The 18,129-nt window shown below is 50.3% G+C and overlaps 1 protein-coding gene across 1 annotated transcript in view; it reads right to left on the reverse strand.

Annotated features, from left to right (window-relative positions):
• Nucleotides 1-8,623: 8,623 nt before the first annotated feature.
• Nucleotides 8,624-18,129, reverse strand: part of Znf341 (zinc finger protein 341) — a 43,390-nt gene continuing 33,884 nt past the window's right edge. The window contains 5 exon segments of the mRNA XM_015481634.2: nt 8,624-9,856; nt 11,478-11,548; nt 11,797-11,908; nt 15,887-16,019; nt 17,418-17,514. Coding sequence (XP_015337120.1) covers nt 9,315-9,856; nt 11,478-11,548; nt 11,797-11,908; nt 15,887-16,019; nt 17,418-17,514 — 955 coding nt within the window. The 3' untranslated portion in view covers nt 8,624-9,314.

The raw sequence follows: 18,129 nt of genomic DNA on the forward strand, positions 1-18,129 counted from the left end.
CTTGCCCAAGATCACACCATCATTAAGTGGTGAGGCTGCCACTTGGACCCTGAGAAAATAATAGAAAATCCTTATGGAGCACTTTTTAAGCCACACCAGACACTGAGCTGAGCTTGCTACGTGCATTATCTTGTTTCGCCCACACAAGTGCCTGAAGTGGTCCCCATTTTAGACATTAGGAACTGGAGAAACAGGAGGAACAGCTTTCCAAGGTCACATGGTTTGTAGGCTGCAGAGCTGGGATTCATACTGTAAAGGGCAACAGCTCGGCCGCTGGCCTGTCCTGCCCGCATCCTAATGAATGAATGGACAGAGAGACGCAGGCACAGAGAAAAGTAAATGAAGTGTGGTCGGTCTAGGAGCAGGTGTGACCTCCCTGGGGAGTGGGTCAAGTTGGCAGTAGGGTAGATCAGACCCGACCCAGCAGAACCTAGGAGGGATGAGCAGGGGGTAGGGAGACCGTGGGTTGGAGAGGGGCCTACACTTGAGGTGATGGGGGTTGCAGGGCCTACTCCATGCCCATTCAGCTGAGCACATACTGACCAGCTGGCAAGTACTATGTTCTCTCAAGGGCCACAGAGGCTCCAGGAAATGACTTGTGACCTCCTGACCTTACCCCAGAGAAACTTCCTCACCCAGGCCTAGGCCCAAGGCCAAGGTAAACTAGAAATTCCCTTCTGCAAGGAAAGAAAGGTCCATGTCCAAACCTGTAGATTATCTGTAGATTATACATCCAGAATCCCACTATTCGTTACCATCTTCACAACTGTCCCTTCGGTCCAGGTCACCATCTCTTTTGCCTGGACTATTGCAGGAGTCTTTTGTTGAGGGTAGAATAAGAGTCTTCCGAAGTTGTCCATGTCCTTTACCCAGAATATCCCCTTAAGTGGACTTTGCAGGGCCTGAGACAGGGAGAATATTCTAGGGTATCTGGCTGGATACGATGTAATCATAAGAAGGAAGCAGGAGGGTCAATGAAAGCAAACATAACCGAAATGGGGACAGACCTCAACAGATGGACGATGCCTTTTATTAGCAAGCAGCAGGGCTAAGCATCAGAGGGGCACATTTTCAGGAAAGATGACAACTGGTTACAAGAAGTGTCTGATTTTTATAGGGTTTAAATGAGACTTGAATCATAGCAGCATCTGTCCTTGGGCAGCCTGTGTCCTTGGGCAGCCTGTGTCCTTGGGCAGTCGATCCTTTGTGAAAGTCCAAAGCCTACTGTTTTCCTTCCTCCCCAGGACCCGTCCCTGGGGGTTCTTGTTCCCCCTTTTCCCTGGGGGCTGCTGTTTTCCATATCCTTCAGTCAGGGTGAGAGAAAGACTGCCAGATGCTACCCTGCCTGCTCTGAAGCTAGATAACAGGGCCACAAAGCAAGGAATGTAGGTGATTTCTACCTGCTGGAAAAGGCAATGGAGCAGATTGTCCTCACCTCCCCCACAGCCTCTAGGAGGAACACAGCCCTGCCAGCCACCTGATTTTAGTCCAAGGATAAGTACAGACTTCTGATTCCCATTCCTATAAGATAATGAATTTGGGTGGTTTTACGTGTTTGGTAACTTGTTACAGCAGCTATGGAAGCCTCATACACTTTACCACTGGCCTTCCTTGCCCCTTCCACTCTCTATGTGGCAACCAGAAAAGTCCTTTAAAAAATATGTTAGATGCAGGGTGGGAGGGAAAGGGAGAAGGCAGGGGAGTAGCAAGGATGGTGGAATGTGATGGACATCATTATACAAAGTACATGTATGAAGACTTGAATTGGGTGTCAACACACTTTATATACAGAGATACAAAAATTGTGGTATATATGTGTATTAAGAATTGTAATGCAAAAAAAGAATAGCATTACCTTAGATTAGGTAGAGGGAAGTGAAAGGAGGGGAAGGCAGGGGATGTGGGGATAAGAAAGGTAGTAGAGGGCTGGGGATGTGGCTCAAGTGGGAGCACACTCGCCTGGCATGCGTGGGGTGCTGGGTTCGATCCTCAGCTCCACATAAAAATAAATAAAGATGTTGTGTCCATCAAAAACTAAAAAATAAATATTTAAAAATTTTCTTTTTTTTTTAAAAAAAGAGAGTAGAATGAAACAGACATTATTGCTTTATGTATGTGACTGTATGACCAATGTGATTCTACAATATGTATACTCAGAAAAATGAGAAGTTATATCCCATCTATGTATATTATATCAAAATATATAAATGCATTCTACTGTCATGTATAACTAATTAAACAAATTTTAAAAATTTAAAAAGTTAAAAAAAATTAAAAAATTTTAAAAATGTCAGATGCAGTCAACTACACTGCCCACAACCCTCCAACAGCTCTTCATGTCCCATCAAGAGTAAGAGTCAAAGACCTTTCAATGTCCCCCTATGATGTGTCATGTTCCTCCTGACTCCTCCCCTGCTAGGGATTGAACCCAGGTATCACTTAACCACTGAGCCAAAACCCATAGCCATTTTTTTTTTTTAGGGTCTCACTGTGTTGCTTAGGCCGTCCCTAAGTTGCTGAGCCTGCCTCAGTCTCCCAAGCTGCTGAGATTCTAGGCGAGCACCACCACACCTGGCCCCATCTTCCTTTTTCACACGTCATTCCAGACACATTGGCCACTCTGCTGCTCCTGGAACACGCCTGCCCCAGCCCCATGCTCCCCAAACCTCTCCTGTTTTTTTCTTTTCCGGTACTTAACGGCTGCCAACACATTCCATGGTTCACTTTGCTGCTTGACTTCTGCTCTCTCCACAAGGGATCACCACAGATCATTGTTTACGATGTCCTTTAAATGCCTAGAACTATGCCTGGCACATAGTAGGTGCTCAACAAATATTTGTTAAATGAATTTATGAAAGGACCAGGGTAGCAGTGACCTAGGGGGCAGCCTTGCCACAATGAGACCTTAGACAAGACCCTGCTCTCTCTGGGGCCCAATTTATTTTCTGTGACTCTATAAAGGACCCACAGCCTGAAGCTGGCCTTTGGCCACCAGCCCTGGGCTCTGTGTCTGAGTATACACCGAGCACCCTGGGCAAGTACCCTTAACTCAGAGGTGGCGCTAGCCTCCCTGGTCACCCCTCTCAGGTCCTGGGAAGCCAGGCCCTCACTCACTGGCTGGCTTCTCTGGCTGCCATGGGGGTTGGGACAACCTGCAGCTGCCACCTCCACTCCTTCCTCCCCAGGCAGGCAAACTGGTATGACCTGTTTTCCTGGTCCACAGGGACACCTGCTCTGTCAACTGAAACCTCCCAGCCACTGCCTCATCAGATTCTTCCTCTGTCTTCAGTTTTATCAATATTATCTCCCAGGATTTGGGGCCAGGGGTGTCTCAGCCTACAGGCAGGCTCTGCACCTCATTTCCCTACCATGGGAAAGAGGATGGGTCAGGTGTGCCTCGTTTTCTCAAGTGCTCTTGTTCTTCCGTCAACAAATACTGGTTGAACAATTCCTGGGCACTCCTAGGCACTGTAAATGGACCTGTGAACAAAAGAGGCAAAAGCCTTGGCCTTTGTGGAACTTTTGTTTGTAATGACAATAGACTATAAAGAACTGTCTAATGTGATGTCAAGGGTGATGAATAAAAATAAAACAGGACAAGGAACTAGGAGAACGTTGGGGGCCAGGCTATTTTAAATAAATCCACTGAGAAATGCCACTCTGGGGAAATGACTCTGAACAACTGTGAACAAAGGGAGTGGGGCTTGCAAAATGAAAATCTATAGGAAGAAAATTCTAGACAAAGGGAATAACAAGTGCAAAGGGCCTGAGGCAGGAATTAATTTATGTACTTGTGGAAGAGCAAGAAGATAGATGTGGTTAGAGTGGAGGGAGAGGAGAGAGTGGTGGGAGACAAGTTTGAAGAGTTAGTAGAGGCCATGTCAGGTAGAACCTTGCAATCTATGGGGGAAATGTTGGATTTCCTGTTGGGAGAGATCAGAAGCCACTGAAGGAGCCAGGTGTGGTGGTGCAGGCCTGTAATCCTGTGACTCAGGAGGCTGAGGCAGGAGGATTCCAAGCTCAAGGGCAGCCTCAGCAATTAGTAAAGCCCTAAGCAATTTAAGCCTGTCTCAAAATGAAAAATGAAAAGGTCTGGGGATGTGACTCAGGGGTTGAAAGAAAGAAAAAAAAGAAGCTGAAATTGACACTAGAGCCACTCAAGCAAGTCAGCCATGATGGAAACGCCCACTTTGTGTGTGGGGGTGGTTTTGGGGATTGAGCCCAGGGCCTTGGGCATGCGAGGCAAGCACTCTACCAGCTGAGCTGTATCCCCACTTTTGCTGCTAGAGAAAATGAGGCCAGCAAGCTCAGAGGGTGATGGAGGACCACAGGGGAAGAAGGGAAGGAAGCAGGTCCCCAGGGTCCAGTCCCGTACCCACAGAGTCCAGACAACAAGATGGATGAGTGAACCGGGCACGGAATGTCGAAGACCACGTGACTCTTCCTGGCCACCTTGTTTTCCTACTTTTGCGAGACATGGAACTTATAAATACTTCTCTGTAGTATAGCAGATAGCAACTGATATTCAGTTGCAATGTCAGGAAGACCGCAGGGAAGAACAGGGACGATGGCCACCTGGAATGCAATTGTCCACCTAAAGGGACTGGCTAGATCGGCTCCACCTGCTACCACACCGTACCAGATTATCCAATTTTCTTTTTCATTTATTTATTGTGCACTGCTGGGGACTGAGCCCGGGATCTTGCACATGCTAGACAAGCACTCAACCACTGAGCTTCATCCCAACCCTTTTTATTTTTTGAGACTAGTTCTCGCTAAGTTGCCCAGGCTGACCTAATACCATCCTCCTGCTTCAGGGTTCTGAAAAACTGGGATTACAGGTATGCACTTACGTCCCTAGGCTAAAGTGACTCCATTTAGAAATTCAGCACCTGCCCACCCAGGCATGACCTTCCCATTAGGCCTACCCTGAAGGAGTCCTTAACTACCAAAACCACAGATAAGACATCAAGTAACAATCACAGCACAGACGGGTTATTTTTTAACTACTCCACTGTATTTGACTACAGAATTAAAAAGTTTTTTTCTAGCAGGCTGCTGCGCCTTACAGAAGGGCAGCCTGGCAGATATTCTGTCAATAAACCTTTGCTTGAACTCAGAGCTGTCTCTCTTGTGGATATTTGTGCCAGATACCCTAACATGCACCAGTGGCTGAAATGTCACTTTTTTTTTTTTTTTTTTTGGTACTGGAGATTGAACCCAGGGGAGCTTAACTACTGAGCCACACCATGTCCCCAGCTCTCTTTATCTTTTTTATTTTAAGAAAGGATCTCACCAACTTCTTAGGGCCTTACATGTTGCTAAGGCTGAACTTGTGATCCTTCTGCCTTATCCTCCTGAGTCACTGGGATTACAGGCTATGTGCCACTGCACCTGGCTAAAATATCCTAATTTAATTACATTTTTAAATTTGCCTCTAGAGTAAAGGAACACAGTGAATTTGTATATATTGATCAGCTATTTCAGCATCCTTGCTATATCTTATCCTTTGTGATTCTTATATCTTTTTCTTCTCTTATTGCTCTGGCCAGGCCTCCAATGCTATGTTGGAATAATGATAGAAGGCATCCTTGGAGGCTGGGGCTGTAGCTCAGTGGTACAGCGCTTGCCTAGCATGCGTGAGGCACTGGGTTTGATCCTCAGCACCAAATAAACAAACTAAATAAACAAATAAAGGTATTGTGTCCATCTACAACTAGAAAGAAATTACAAAAACAAACCCATGGGGGGAAAAAAGGCATCCTTGTCTTATTCCTGACACAGAAGAAATGTATCTTACATTTTGCCATTGCAGTATGTATTTTTTAAAAATGTTTTGTTTTAGTTGTAGTTGGACAGAATACCTTTATTTTATTTCTATGTGGTGCTGAGGATCAAACCCACGTGCTAGGTGAGTGCTCTACCACTGAGCCACAACCCCAGCCTGTAGTATATTTTTAACTTCATAATTTTTATTAATTTATTTTCATAGTGCTGGTGACTCAACACTGTGACTCAACACAGTATGCTAAGCAAGTGCTCTACCACTGACCTACACTCCCAATCCAAATTTCATTATTTTTAAGTGTAAGCCCACTTTTTTTCAAAGATCATAAATGCCAATTTGTCTGTTGGCTGGATTCAATCCACGAGTTGCCAATTTGTGGTCTCTGCTTTGTTTGGATTATTTCCCTGAGTTATAACATCTGAAGGATATGGAAAATCCCCAGAGGAAAAGGGGAATAACAACCTTCAGGGAGAAAAGAAGAACAGTGTGACATGGGAGGTGTGGGAGGGGGGAGGCAAACAGCAGGCCCTGGGCTCTGGAGTTTCACCCTTTCCCAGCCACAGTGGTTATGGAACTTTTGCAACTGTTTCCCTGACTTAGGCTTTGAATTTGTGCAACTGTTCCCCCTGACTGCCCAACCCACAAACTTTGCAAATGATTCAAATCTTATTTATTATGAAATAATAAACATTATAAAAATAAATATATAAACATTATAAAAATCCCAGACATTTTTCTCACCTGAGAATGTGCCATTCTTCTGCTTAATAAAGAAAGCTTGCTGATTCATTGAGGTCTGTTCCCCATTTGGCTTTCAACATCAATCTCATTGGGAAGGTATGATTATTCTTTTTAGGGACATGAGGAGACTGAGACTCAAAGGTGAAATGACCTGCCACAGCCAAAAAGCTTGGAAGCAGCAGAATCAGCTCAACCTGATGCCACAGTCTGTGCTCTTTCTGAAGTGAGAGAGGGACCCTGGACCCCTTAGGCTACCTTCTCTTCACACTCTGCCTGGCTCAACATCTTGGGGCCCTCCAAGGGGGCTCTGGAGTCCCTGTCATCAATTCTCTGTGACCCTACCCAAAGGCCTCCTCATCTCTGGGTCTCAGCTTCCCCATCTGTTAACCTAGGAAGGACTCAGTAGGGGAGCCCCAATACTGTCCCAGCCCCGTCCCCTAATCCAATTCTTCATCTGTGAAATATCAGACCTGACCTTGTTATTTCCCTTATTCTGTGGCCTGCTTCTGCAGCTTACCTGCTGTGATACTTGGACTGCTTAACCTTGACGCACCTGTTACCTCATCTTGGCTGCAAAATGGGGTTAAAAGCAGTACCTACCTTGGTGTTATGGCTCAGTGGCAGAGCGCTTGCCTAGCATGTAGAGGCCCTGGGTTCCAGCCCCAGGACTAAGAAAAAAAAAGTAATACACACCTCGAAGTTCTTGGAATAATACCAGCCCTGCGATAAGTGTCTAGTAAGTGTTAGTTTTCATGATCACTAGTAAGTGTGTGTATGTGTACGCTGACAGGAAGAAGTTGTACTAGAATAGAGAAATGGTTCTATTAATGTCATTGCTCCAAATTAAAACCCTGTTTGCTGCGACCCATGACTCCTGCATTATAGAGAGTGAAGTCCAACTTTCTTAACCCACATCCAAGGCTCTCCTTCACCATCTACCCATGTTTCAAAGAGCGAAGCAGCCAGGAGCCCAGTGTGGAGGCAGGTCTCCTGGTTCTAACCCCAGCTCTGCAGCTCACTATCTACGTGAGCTTGGGTGAGGAACTTTGTCTCTCTGGGCCTCCGTTTCTCAACTGTAAAATGTGGAAAGTAACAGCACTCACCTGATAGGCTGAGGCAATGCGAAGTAAAAATAGCTTAGCCAGCACGGAGACGGCTTAAAGAACCGGCAATTAGTGGCTGGGGATATAGCTCAGTTGATAGAGAGCTTGCCTTGCATGCACAGGGCCTGAGGTTCAATCCCCAGCACCACCAAATAAATAAATAAAATAATAACTAAAAAAATACATACATATATAATTATCCCTGCCCCCATCCAAGTCTCTGGTCAGCCCCAGCCCTCAAGGTCTTGGCTCCCGCCTTGCTCTTCCCCATCTGTCCATCCAGCAGAGCATCCTCTGCAAAGGGCCCAGCTCAGATATCGCCGCCTCTGAAACTTACTGGTCCCTCCTCTGGCCTCTTGCAGGCTGAAATGCTCACAGCCCTCACCATCAGCTTTGTCCCCGCTGACACACCGCGTCCTTCCTGCCTAAGGATGCCAAAAGTGGGACCTGGCTCTGAGCTGCAGCCCTGGATGCCAACACTGAGGCCTGAGGGACGCGCTGGTCTCTGAGGAAACTCAGTGTCTGCCCTGGCCGCCCTCCAAACTCAGCTTCCTCGCCTGTAACAAAGGCAAAGTGGCCCAGGGGCCCTGAAGATACATGGGAAACCTGGTCAAGGCCCCTTTCCTTCCTCCTGTCTCGCACCTGTACTAGCTGGGGAGGGAAGAAGAGGGCCAGGAGAGGCTGGCGTTGCTGGCTATGCAGGGGTCCGCTCAGGATGGGCTCCTGGCTCTGGGCAGAATTCCTGGTTCTGAAAGGCTGGGGCGAGGCCCGGGATCCTGAATTTTTCTCAAGCAGGTATAAGCCTTCCCCGGAGTGTGTGCCCAGCTCAGGCTCTGTAACAACCATCCCAGGAGCACACACACTCCTCCCTCATAACCTCACAGTGGCTGCAATGTGCCAGCTTCCCAGCCCCAAGGCTTTGGAGGAGAAGACTGTCACCTAGGGGCTAAGAAAGGAACTGCCAGGCTCGGGTCTGAGCCATTTGGACACATATGATAGAAACATTTATTGAGTACTTTCCCAGCGAGGGCACCATACCAGACGATCTGCACATTTCACCATACTGAACCCCCAAACCAACCCCAGGAGGTAGGACCATCACAAGCCCACTGTATGGATGAGGAACAGGGGAGCTCAGAGAAGTGAAGTGACTTTACTGAGGTCACAAAGTAAGTGCTTGGCAGCTCTTGGATTTGAAGCCAGATCTGGCTCACAGCTGCCATCTACCTGCCATACTGAAGTGCCTCCTAAATGCCTACCTCACAGTTTTCTGGGGACACTGTGAGGAACCCTAAGGGAAAAGGTCCACTAGGTAAGGACTCTGACCATGTCCAGTCTCCTGCAGAGAAGCTTGATTAGAGGCCATCCCAGGCGGCTGGAGAAGGGTGGCTGGGGCCACCCTGTCTGCCTTGGAGGTGGTCTCACCACCAGCCTAGCTTAGCCAGGCCCGGGCTTCTCGGGCTCCGGACTTCTCTCTTGCCATTTGCTCTGTCCTGGGGATGAATCCCAGGATGCTGCAGGGCCCTCCAGCAGACTGGGGGCATAGAAGGGCAGCCAGGGGCCCGAGCTTACATTCCAAAAGGGCTTCTGCCACGGCTCACTTCCCCTGGAAGGATCTCTGGTCCTCCTGGGCCGCGGGGCCCACAGGCATCAGGTTGGCCTGTGGGAGCAGGAGCTCCACCTCACTCCGAGGCCTGGATGTAGACAGGTACCGCGAGCATGGCACACGAGCCCTCGGCCCCCGCCTGCAGCTCTGCCAGTGCCAAGTTGGAGCCCAGCCCCTCAGCGTGGCCTGGCACTACCAGCTCAGGGTCCCCGCCCACAGCGCCACCCACTACGATGGACAGCACGGCATCCTGCTCCGAGAAGGGTGGCTTGCCGGGGGCAGCCTCGGGCACTGGCCCGGCCCCTGCATCCTTCAGTTCCTCTAGTCCCAGTGGGTCCTGCAAGGGGGCCACCACCTTGTGCCCGCCACCGCTGCTGCTGCCGCTGCTGCTGCGGGGAGCTGCCCTCCTCCGGGGTGGCCGCCGGGTTTGCAGGTCCTTGTCCTTTGGGGGGCCAAGGCGGCAGCGGTGATCCTTGAGGTACTTGTGGCGGGAAAAGCCCTTGGCACAGCCGGTGCAGCGGAACTTGTAGTTGCCTGTGTGAGCACGCTGGTGCTCGGCGAGGTGGGCACGACGGCTGAAGGACTTGCTGCACAGGGCGCATTTGTGCAGCTTCATGCCTGAGGGGGTAGAGGCAAGTCAGTTTGAGGAAGCAGACCCTCGCCCTGCAGGGGTGCTTCGCCCAGGGAATGACACTCAGTGTCCTGCCTACTGGCCCTGGCTTCCTCCACTCTCCTCTCCCACCTCCTCCCAGCTAGTCACTCTTGCCAGCCATATACTTCCTTAATGCAGTAAGCTGGCTGCTGCCCCTGGGCCTTTGCACTTGCCATTTCCTCCGCATGGACCAGTCCACTTAATCCTTAAATCTTGGTAAACTTTGCAGGTCACCATGATCTCTCACCTGGATGACAGAGGCAGCTACCTCCTCTGGTCTGCCTACCTCACTACAGGGAGCTAGAAATGTCTTTGCAAAACACAAACGAGCAAGGTGTTCCCTGTTCCAAACCTCCCACTGATTCCCTATGTTCCCTAAAAAGCACGCTGCTGTCTGGCAGCCCTCTCACCTCTAGGCCCCATCTCCTGTCTCCAACCAGGCCCTGCGCACGGCCTCCCACCCCCTTCTCCCTCACCGTGAGGTCAGCTCTGTTGCCCCCTCTCCCAAAGAGCCTGGCTCTTCTCATCCTTCGGGACTCGGCTCCCAGGGGCCTCCCTCATCCCCACACCCTTCACTCTCCGCCCTGTTTCCCTCCTCCCTGCACCCAGTGTGCTTGCTGCTTTGTTTATTTGCTCACTGTATACTTTTGGTCTCCCCACTAACTGGGAAGTTTCCCAAGAGGGCTGGGTGGGTTCTGCCTGTCTGATGCCCTATGCCACCCACGCCTGAGCCAGGGTCAGGCCTCGAGTCACTCCTGAATGAATCCCTGGTGTCCACATCACCCTCAAGTCAACCTAGCTCCTGCTCACCCTGGTCCATGCACACACCCTTGGTCGCCACAGCCTTCTTGGGATGGAGGCTCAGAGAGGCAGTGACTTGCCTGAGGCCACCCAGCAGCAAAGTGACAGCCCTGATTCAAACCCAGATCCTGCCTCAACTCCTTCAACTACTCTCAGTTTTCAGGGTTTCTTTAGCCACTGGGTCCTGTCTGTGGCCAGTGGTTCTCACCCAGGGGTGACTTCATCCCATCCCCAGGAGACTCTTGGCCATGCCTAGAGACACAGCTGATAGTCACACTACTGGGGGAAAGCCATTGACACCAAGTGGACAGACACCTATCAGGGCACAAGACAACCTCCCACGACAAAGAATTACCCAGCCCACGGTGTCAAGGCTGCCAGGATGAAACATCCTCTTCAAGACTAAGCAGTGGGTGGAACCCCAGAGAGCTGCTCTAGGGAGCCCCTGGGAAACGAGGAGTGGTTTGAAGACCCTGCCCAGCCAAGGAGCCTCCCAGCCACATCCTGGACCACACCTGATCCACACTCCTCACACCGGGCACCACTCCAATTCAAATGTCCCTTCTCAGGCTGGCCTCCCCCTCAGACTGGGGGGCTGTGAGATTCGTCTGTACCCCTCAGATTCCGAGCACAGACTGGCTTCCAGCCCACGAGGGCAAGTCCGTTGGCTGGACTCCACCAGGCAGGGACAGTTGGCCTCGCGGGTGTGTCTGCTTTTCCTCCTCCTGCCGTCGTCACCCAGGGCTTGGGCTGAACCGCCCGCCTGGCAGGCCGTGGGTCCCTTACCTGAGTGGGACAGGATGTGAGCCTTCAGCTTGTCTGGCCGGTTGAACTCTTTACTGCAGCCCGTGTGCGTCCTGGAACCCACAGCCATGAGTCAGGGGAGCGCAGCAAGCTTGGAGCCCTCTTGCTGGCCCCCCCAGTGGCCCTGGACAGGACGGAGGGACACCCTTTTGCCCTAAGGGCTGGGAAAGGAAGCAGAGTGGGGAGTGAGCAGGACAGGCCCGAGGAGAGAGGCCTTCTGCCCGCAGGCCTGGCATCTTTGGGTCCAGCCCTCCCTGTGGGGACTCCACACTCCGCCACCACCTGCCGCAGCTCTACTCACGAGAAGGGGCATTTGTATTTCTTGAAGGGCTCGTGGATCAGCATGTGCCTCTTCAGCTTGTCCTTGCGGTTGAAGGCGGACTCGCACACGGGGCATTTGTAGGGCTTCTCACCTGCAGGAGACACCCCGCCAGTGAGGGTCCCAGGGCTCCCCACGGAGCCTCTCAGGGCGGCAGCTCCGCCACGGAGGTGGGCTGGGAAAAACGACTTCTCATTTCTCGATTTTGTTTTGCCAGGGAGAAGAGAGGACTCTTTTATTTATTTTTTTTAAGATGGGGTCTCGCTGCATTGCCCAGATGCCTCTGAACTCCTGGGCTCAAGGGCTCCTCCGAGGGACTATTTTAGACAGGCTGGTGGGAGACGCGCCTCCGGTACAGCAACTCATGAAGAGAGACCCCGGGACAGGGAGCTGCCAAGGAAACGCAGGCAAGGGTCCAGGCAAGAGGGAAAGCAGAAGCATGCTGGGGTTCCTGAGGAGCCCCGGGAGGCCCGCATGGGGAGGAAGGGGCATGGGTGAGGTCACCAGGCAGCTGGCCTCATGGGAGGATCTGGGCGGCTGAGGTCGGACCGTGGCTTGCATTCTGAGCCGGATGAGAAGCCAGCAGAGGGTCGGAGCAGAGGAGGGACAGGCCCCTCTGGCTGCGTGTGGAGAGCAGACTCGGGGGAGTCGGGGTGCGGGCTGGGTGGAGGCTAGGCAACAGGGAAGCGGCAGAGGACAGGCCAGGTCGGGGAAGTGGGGTCAGCAGCCCTCACCAGGGGATTGGCCATGCATGAGAGGAAGAGAACGTCCAGCATGAATCTAAGGTGTGCCTGAGTCACGGTGGATGGTCACAGCGTCAAAGCCATCGGGTCCACAATGGAGAGGGAGACTCACACTTTATCCAATCAAATCCCTGAGGTAAGGACTACTATTGTCCCTGTGTTACAGCTGGGAAAGAGAAGGTCAGGGTGACCAGCCCGCAGTCCACACTCTGGCTGGGCAGTTAGGATTCCAGCCCAGCGGTGCGATCCAGAGCCCACCTGAGCTGCCCCAGGTCTTCCTGCTGCTAAGCTGAGCCTATCTGACAGTGGAGGGGTGTGTCTCACCTGATGGCTGCAGAGCCCTCAGGACACCAAGGGAGGTGCCTACAAAGCTCACGTGCGGTCACAAGCTGCTCTTTGGAAAGGGCTATTCCGGGGCTGATTTGATTTTCTGCCCTTGTGTCCTCTCTGTCCTCCCGCAGAAGGAACAGTGCTTTGGAAAAACTTCAATGCAAGTGCTTACGGGAATTCTGGTGCTTACTATGGAATGGTCTGCAGCCAGCAGGGTGTGCAGTGGCGCACGCATGCCTGTGATCCCAGCGCTCAGGAGGCTGAGGCAGAGGGATTGTGAGTTCAAAGCCAGCCCAGGAAAAGCAAGGCCCTAAGAAACTCAGTGAGACCCTGTCTCTAAATAAAATACAAAATAGGGCTGGGGATGGGGCTCAGTGGTTAAGTGCCCCTGAGCTCAATCCCCAGTACCAAAAAATAAAAAATAAAAAAAGACTAAGGTCAATCTGTGTTCTGTTCTCTCATCTGGCAAGATCCCTTAGCCAAAGTGGCAGAGGAAAACTATAAGGTAGTTTAACAAAGTCACTTTCTTGTTAGGAAAAAGTATAATCCTTATGCCTCATAAAACCCCAGGGGAAGCTGGGTACAGTGGTGCACACCTGTAATCCAGCTAACACCGAGGCTGAGGCCAGCTTGGGCAATTTAGTGAAATTCTGCCGCGACAGGTGACTAAATCAGTCAGGGTCACTCCAGGTGAACCGGGTTGGCACTGAATAATCACACAGAGACAGAGAAAATACCTTTTTCTTGGGGTTCAGTGAGGGCTCCTTGGCCCCAGCTCCCACAAGGGAAGCAAGAGAGGCAGACAGAAGAGCGCCTGCCGGTGGCCGTGTTTACTGAGGGGAAGAAAGCTCCACCCACATGAGGCCAGGGATTGGGTTTCAGTCTCACTGGGTGACGCCCACTCCCAGAGCTTCATTCCTCTGCCAATTTTGAGATCCACCTGTTTCTGTGTGCAGGGGAAACCAGTGGATGTGCGCGCTCAAGGCTAAGGGTGCTCAGCTCCTATGTGGCAGCTCCTGACAAAATCTTGTCTCAAAATAAAAAATAAAAAAGGCTGGGAATGTGGCTCAGTGTTAAGTACCCCTGGGTCCAATCCTGAGGACGAAACAACAACAACAACAAAAATTACAAAGCTTAAGACTTTCCTTTTTTATTAAAGGTAAAATATATATAACATAAAATTTACCATCTTAGCCATCTTTCAGTATTCATGTCGTTCAGTGGCATTAAGCACATGTGCACTGTCGTGCAGCCATCAAGACCATCCATCTCCAGAACTTTTTCCATCATCCCAGGAAGAAACTCAGTACTGCACTTACATTTTATTTTTATTTTTTTATTTTTATTGATACTGGGGATTGAACCCAGGGCATTTTACCATGGAGCTACATCCCCAGCCCTTTTTTTACTTTTACTTTTTTTAATTTTTGAGACAGGATCTTGCTAAGTTGTTGAGGCTGGCCTCCAACATATGATCTTCCTGCCTAAGTGGGGAGTCCCTGGGATTACAGGCATGTGTGACCACACCCAGCCTGCACATACGTTTTATTTTATTTTATTTTTTTTTTAAAACATTGATTCATACTTGTTTTCTATGCAACATGTTCAAGAGATCTTCCCACATCAGCACATTAGTTCCCGTGATTTCTTTTTTTCTTTTTTTTTAAAGAGAGAGAGAGAGAATTTTAATGTTTATTTTTTTAGTTTTTGGCAGACACAACATCTTTGTTTGTATGTGGTACTGAGGATCGAACCCGGGCCGCACGCACGCCAGGCAAGCGCGCTACCGCTTGAGCCACATCCCCAGCCCCACATACGTTTTAATCTAGCACTTTCTTTTTTTTAATATTTATTTTTTAGCTGTAGTTGGACACAATACCTTTATTTTATTTATTTATACGTGGTGCTGAGGATCGAACCCAGGGTCTCGCACGTGCTAGGTGAGCACTCTACCGCTGAGCCACAACCCCAGCCCTTAATTTAGCACTTTCACTGCTGGGAATATATGCTACCGATCTATACCCGAAGTTTGCCAAAGGACCCACATCGCATCGTGTGAACCTTACAAACTAACAGCTGAAAAAAAACTGAAGGGCCTGCCCATTGTTCTGCTCGACAAAGGAATACTATACGACTATGAAGACAGAGTTGCTATTCAAGAACATCTTCAGCTATACTGACAAGGAATTCTGACACAGAATTCCAAATTATATTCTATGTTTACCTACATAAAAGTAAGCAAGTATGTTGTACAGATATAAAATAAAACCAGGGCAGCCCCTACTAGGTCCTCTCTCACCCTGTGAGAACTCTGGCTCTTTTCTTCTCACTTGAATAAATCCTATTATTTTACACTGGAATGAATGAGTGAATAAATAAATAAATAAATAAAACAAAACAAAACTAGATTGACCCAGACTAGACAGTAATAGCAGTTACTTTCAGGGAGGGGATTAGGAGTATCTTACAAACTCCCAAGTAGCTGGGACTACAGGTACATGCTGCCATGCCCAGTTAGTAGTTATTTTAAAAACTGAACACAATTGAAAATATTGCTTTGTGAAACTTTGGTTTCAACATATCCTATGTGCATGTACATATTTCCTGGGTTGTGATATAAAATATGCTTTACTAAAAAGAATTTGAAAACTGGATTGTCCATGTAATAGAGCACTAGCCTAGCAAGCGCAAGGCCCTGGGGACCGTGGGGGGAAAATAACATTTAAAGATTAAAAAAAAAAAAAAAAAATCAATGTCTCAACTGAGGAGAGAGGGTTTCGCCCAGATTTGGTGGGAATTTTGCTCTAGACTCCCGGAGCAGTCTACGGGAGCCGACTCTCGGGGCAGAGCCAAGGTCCCCCCCCCCAACACCAGCCTCTAGGAGCTTCTCCCTGCTCTAGTGCTGGTGGGGACCCAGGGTTCATGAGGGAGAGCTGGTGGGCGTAGGGCGGGGAGGAGGGGCGGGGCCTGGGCAGGAGTGGGCGGGGCGAGGTACCCACCTGAGTGGATGTGAGCGTGCAGCTTGAGGTAGTGCTCCCTCCGGAAGAACTTCTTGCACACCTGGCACTTGAACCTGCCTCCGCTGCCATGCGTGGGCAGGTGACGCCGCAGATAGCGTTCACAAGGGAACACCTAGAGGTAGAGGGCTCGGCTTCAGTGCTGCCTCCCCAGGCCCCCTCCCGCGCACCTTCAGAGCTCACGAGCCCCTCGTGTCCACCCCCAATGGAGATACCCTTCCTTCTGCTCACCTGAGACCAGGCCCGCAGCGGCAGACCCAGCCCTCAGCACCTTGTGGCTTCTCTACTCACCCAGGAGACAAGCCCAAAATGCACCTTCTCTGAGTTTCTGCCCAGGCTGTTCTTCCTACCCACAGGGCCTTTCTCTATTAGTCTCACAAACTCCTACTCATCCTTCAAGACCCAACTCAGATGCCAGTGCCGCTGTAAAGCCTTCCCTGAATTCCTGGTGCCAAGCTAGACAAAGAAGATCCTGCCTCCCGGTGATCACTCACGTTTTAAAATCAGCATTTAACCCACTGGACTAGGATCCCTGGCTTACATGGGGACTGTAGGAGGGCAGAGGGACTTTCATTCCTCAGCAAAGAGCCCGGGTCAAACGACTGTCGGGTAAAGGAATGAACAGGAAGGTAATGAAGACCCAGAAAACACAGGAACCCAGACCTTTCCCTGTAGACAGAGGAAAGGCTTCACTCACTCACTCACTGGGTTAAGAGAAGCTGTCAAGGGCACAGACACAGCGCCCCACCCTCATGAGCCCCATCACTTCCTAGCTAGGTGGCCTTTCCGGGTCTTGTTTCCCCCTGTAAAACGGGGACAGAAAGAGTATACCTGCCCTCCAGTTCTAAGTGGGTCAATTCAGATAGAATAATGGCACCTGGCAGGTGCTTTTTTCTCGATTCATGATACTTTTTGCTTAGACCACAAATTCTGAAGTTAGGTATGTAATTAGAAACATCTAGAACAAGGCTAAAGTGGAGAGAAAAAAAAAAAGGCTGTCCTGGAAAATCTGCATGTAAGGTTGTCTGTCATGAGTAGAACCTGGTGACGGCAACCCAGGGGAGCAATCAGCAAACCCAGATGGCAGGAAGCCCCACAGGGCCAACGGCCCAGTTCCTTGGAGAGATAAATTAAAAGGGGGAATAAAAAAGGAGGCGCTGGGGCAGGGGCGCGGGTTAACAGAAGCTTCTGTTGTGTGGATAACTGCAATATAGGGACTGATTCAAATCAACCATGACACTTGAGCCGGGGACAATGGAAACACTTCCTGGATGTCTGATGGCATAGGAGCAGGTTTTAGGAAGGACTTCCAGAGTCACCAACAAGAAGGTCCAATGATGACGACAGGATGGTACATTGGGAAGCTGGAGGCCACACTCAGATGCCTGTCGGCCCCCTGCACCCACTGGCACTTCCCGAGGTGGAGGAGAGACAGAAAGGGCAAGGCGTTTACCCGCCACCTCCCTTGTCACCACCCGTAGGGCCAGCACTGGGGGGGAGGGGCAGCACCCACCTTCTGGCAGTGCGGGCAGGGGAAGTTGTGAGTGGCGGTCTGCAGGTGGTGCTCCAGGGCCTCGGGAGTGGAGTACTTGTTGACACATTTGACACACCTGAGTGGGGAGGAGCCGCAAAGGTGAGAGCAGCTGGGCAGGCGCAGGTCTGTCCCCAATGCCCCAGGCCATCGTCCCTCCTGCCCCAGGCCATCGTTAGGAGGCAAGGGCCTGAGTTTCCCTGATTCTCAATCCACTCCTCTCTCCTGCCACTGCCTCCATCCTCCACCCAGCTGCTGCCACCACCTGCTGGGACATGCACAGTAGCCTCTGATTCAAGTTCCTGTCTCCAACCTGTCCCTGAACATCCATTCAGAGGGCAGCCAGAGGGAGCCTTTAAAAATAAAAATCAAGGGCTGGAGTGGCAGAGCGCTCGCCTAGCATGTGTGAGGCATTGGGCTCGATCCTCAGCACCACATAAATAAATAAAATAAGGGCATTATGTCCATCTACAACTAAAACAAATATTAAAAATAAAAAAACAAAAACAACAAAAATCAAGCCAGCCATGGTGAAGAACACCTATAATTCCAGCTACTTGGGAGGCTGAGGCAAGTTTGAGGCCAGCCTCGACAACTTAGTGAGACACTGTCTTAAAATAAAAAATAAAAAGGGCTGGGGTATAGTTCAGTGGTACAGCACACTTGCATTTGGTCCCTAGCATGACAAAGGAAA

The sequence above is a fragment of the Marmota marmota genome, unplaced genomic scaffold (genome assembly GCF_001458135.2).
Source record: "Marmota marmota marmota unplaced genomic scaffold, marMar, whole genome shotgun sequence".
NCBI classification, from domain to species: Eukaryota; Metazoa; Chordata; class Mammalia; order Rodentia; family Sciuridae; genus Marmota; species Marmota marmota.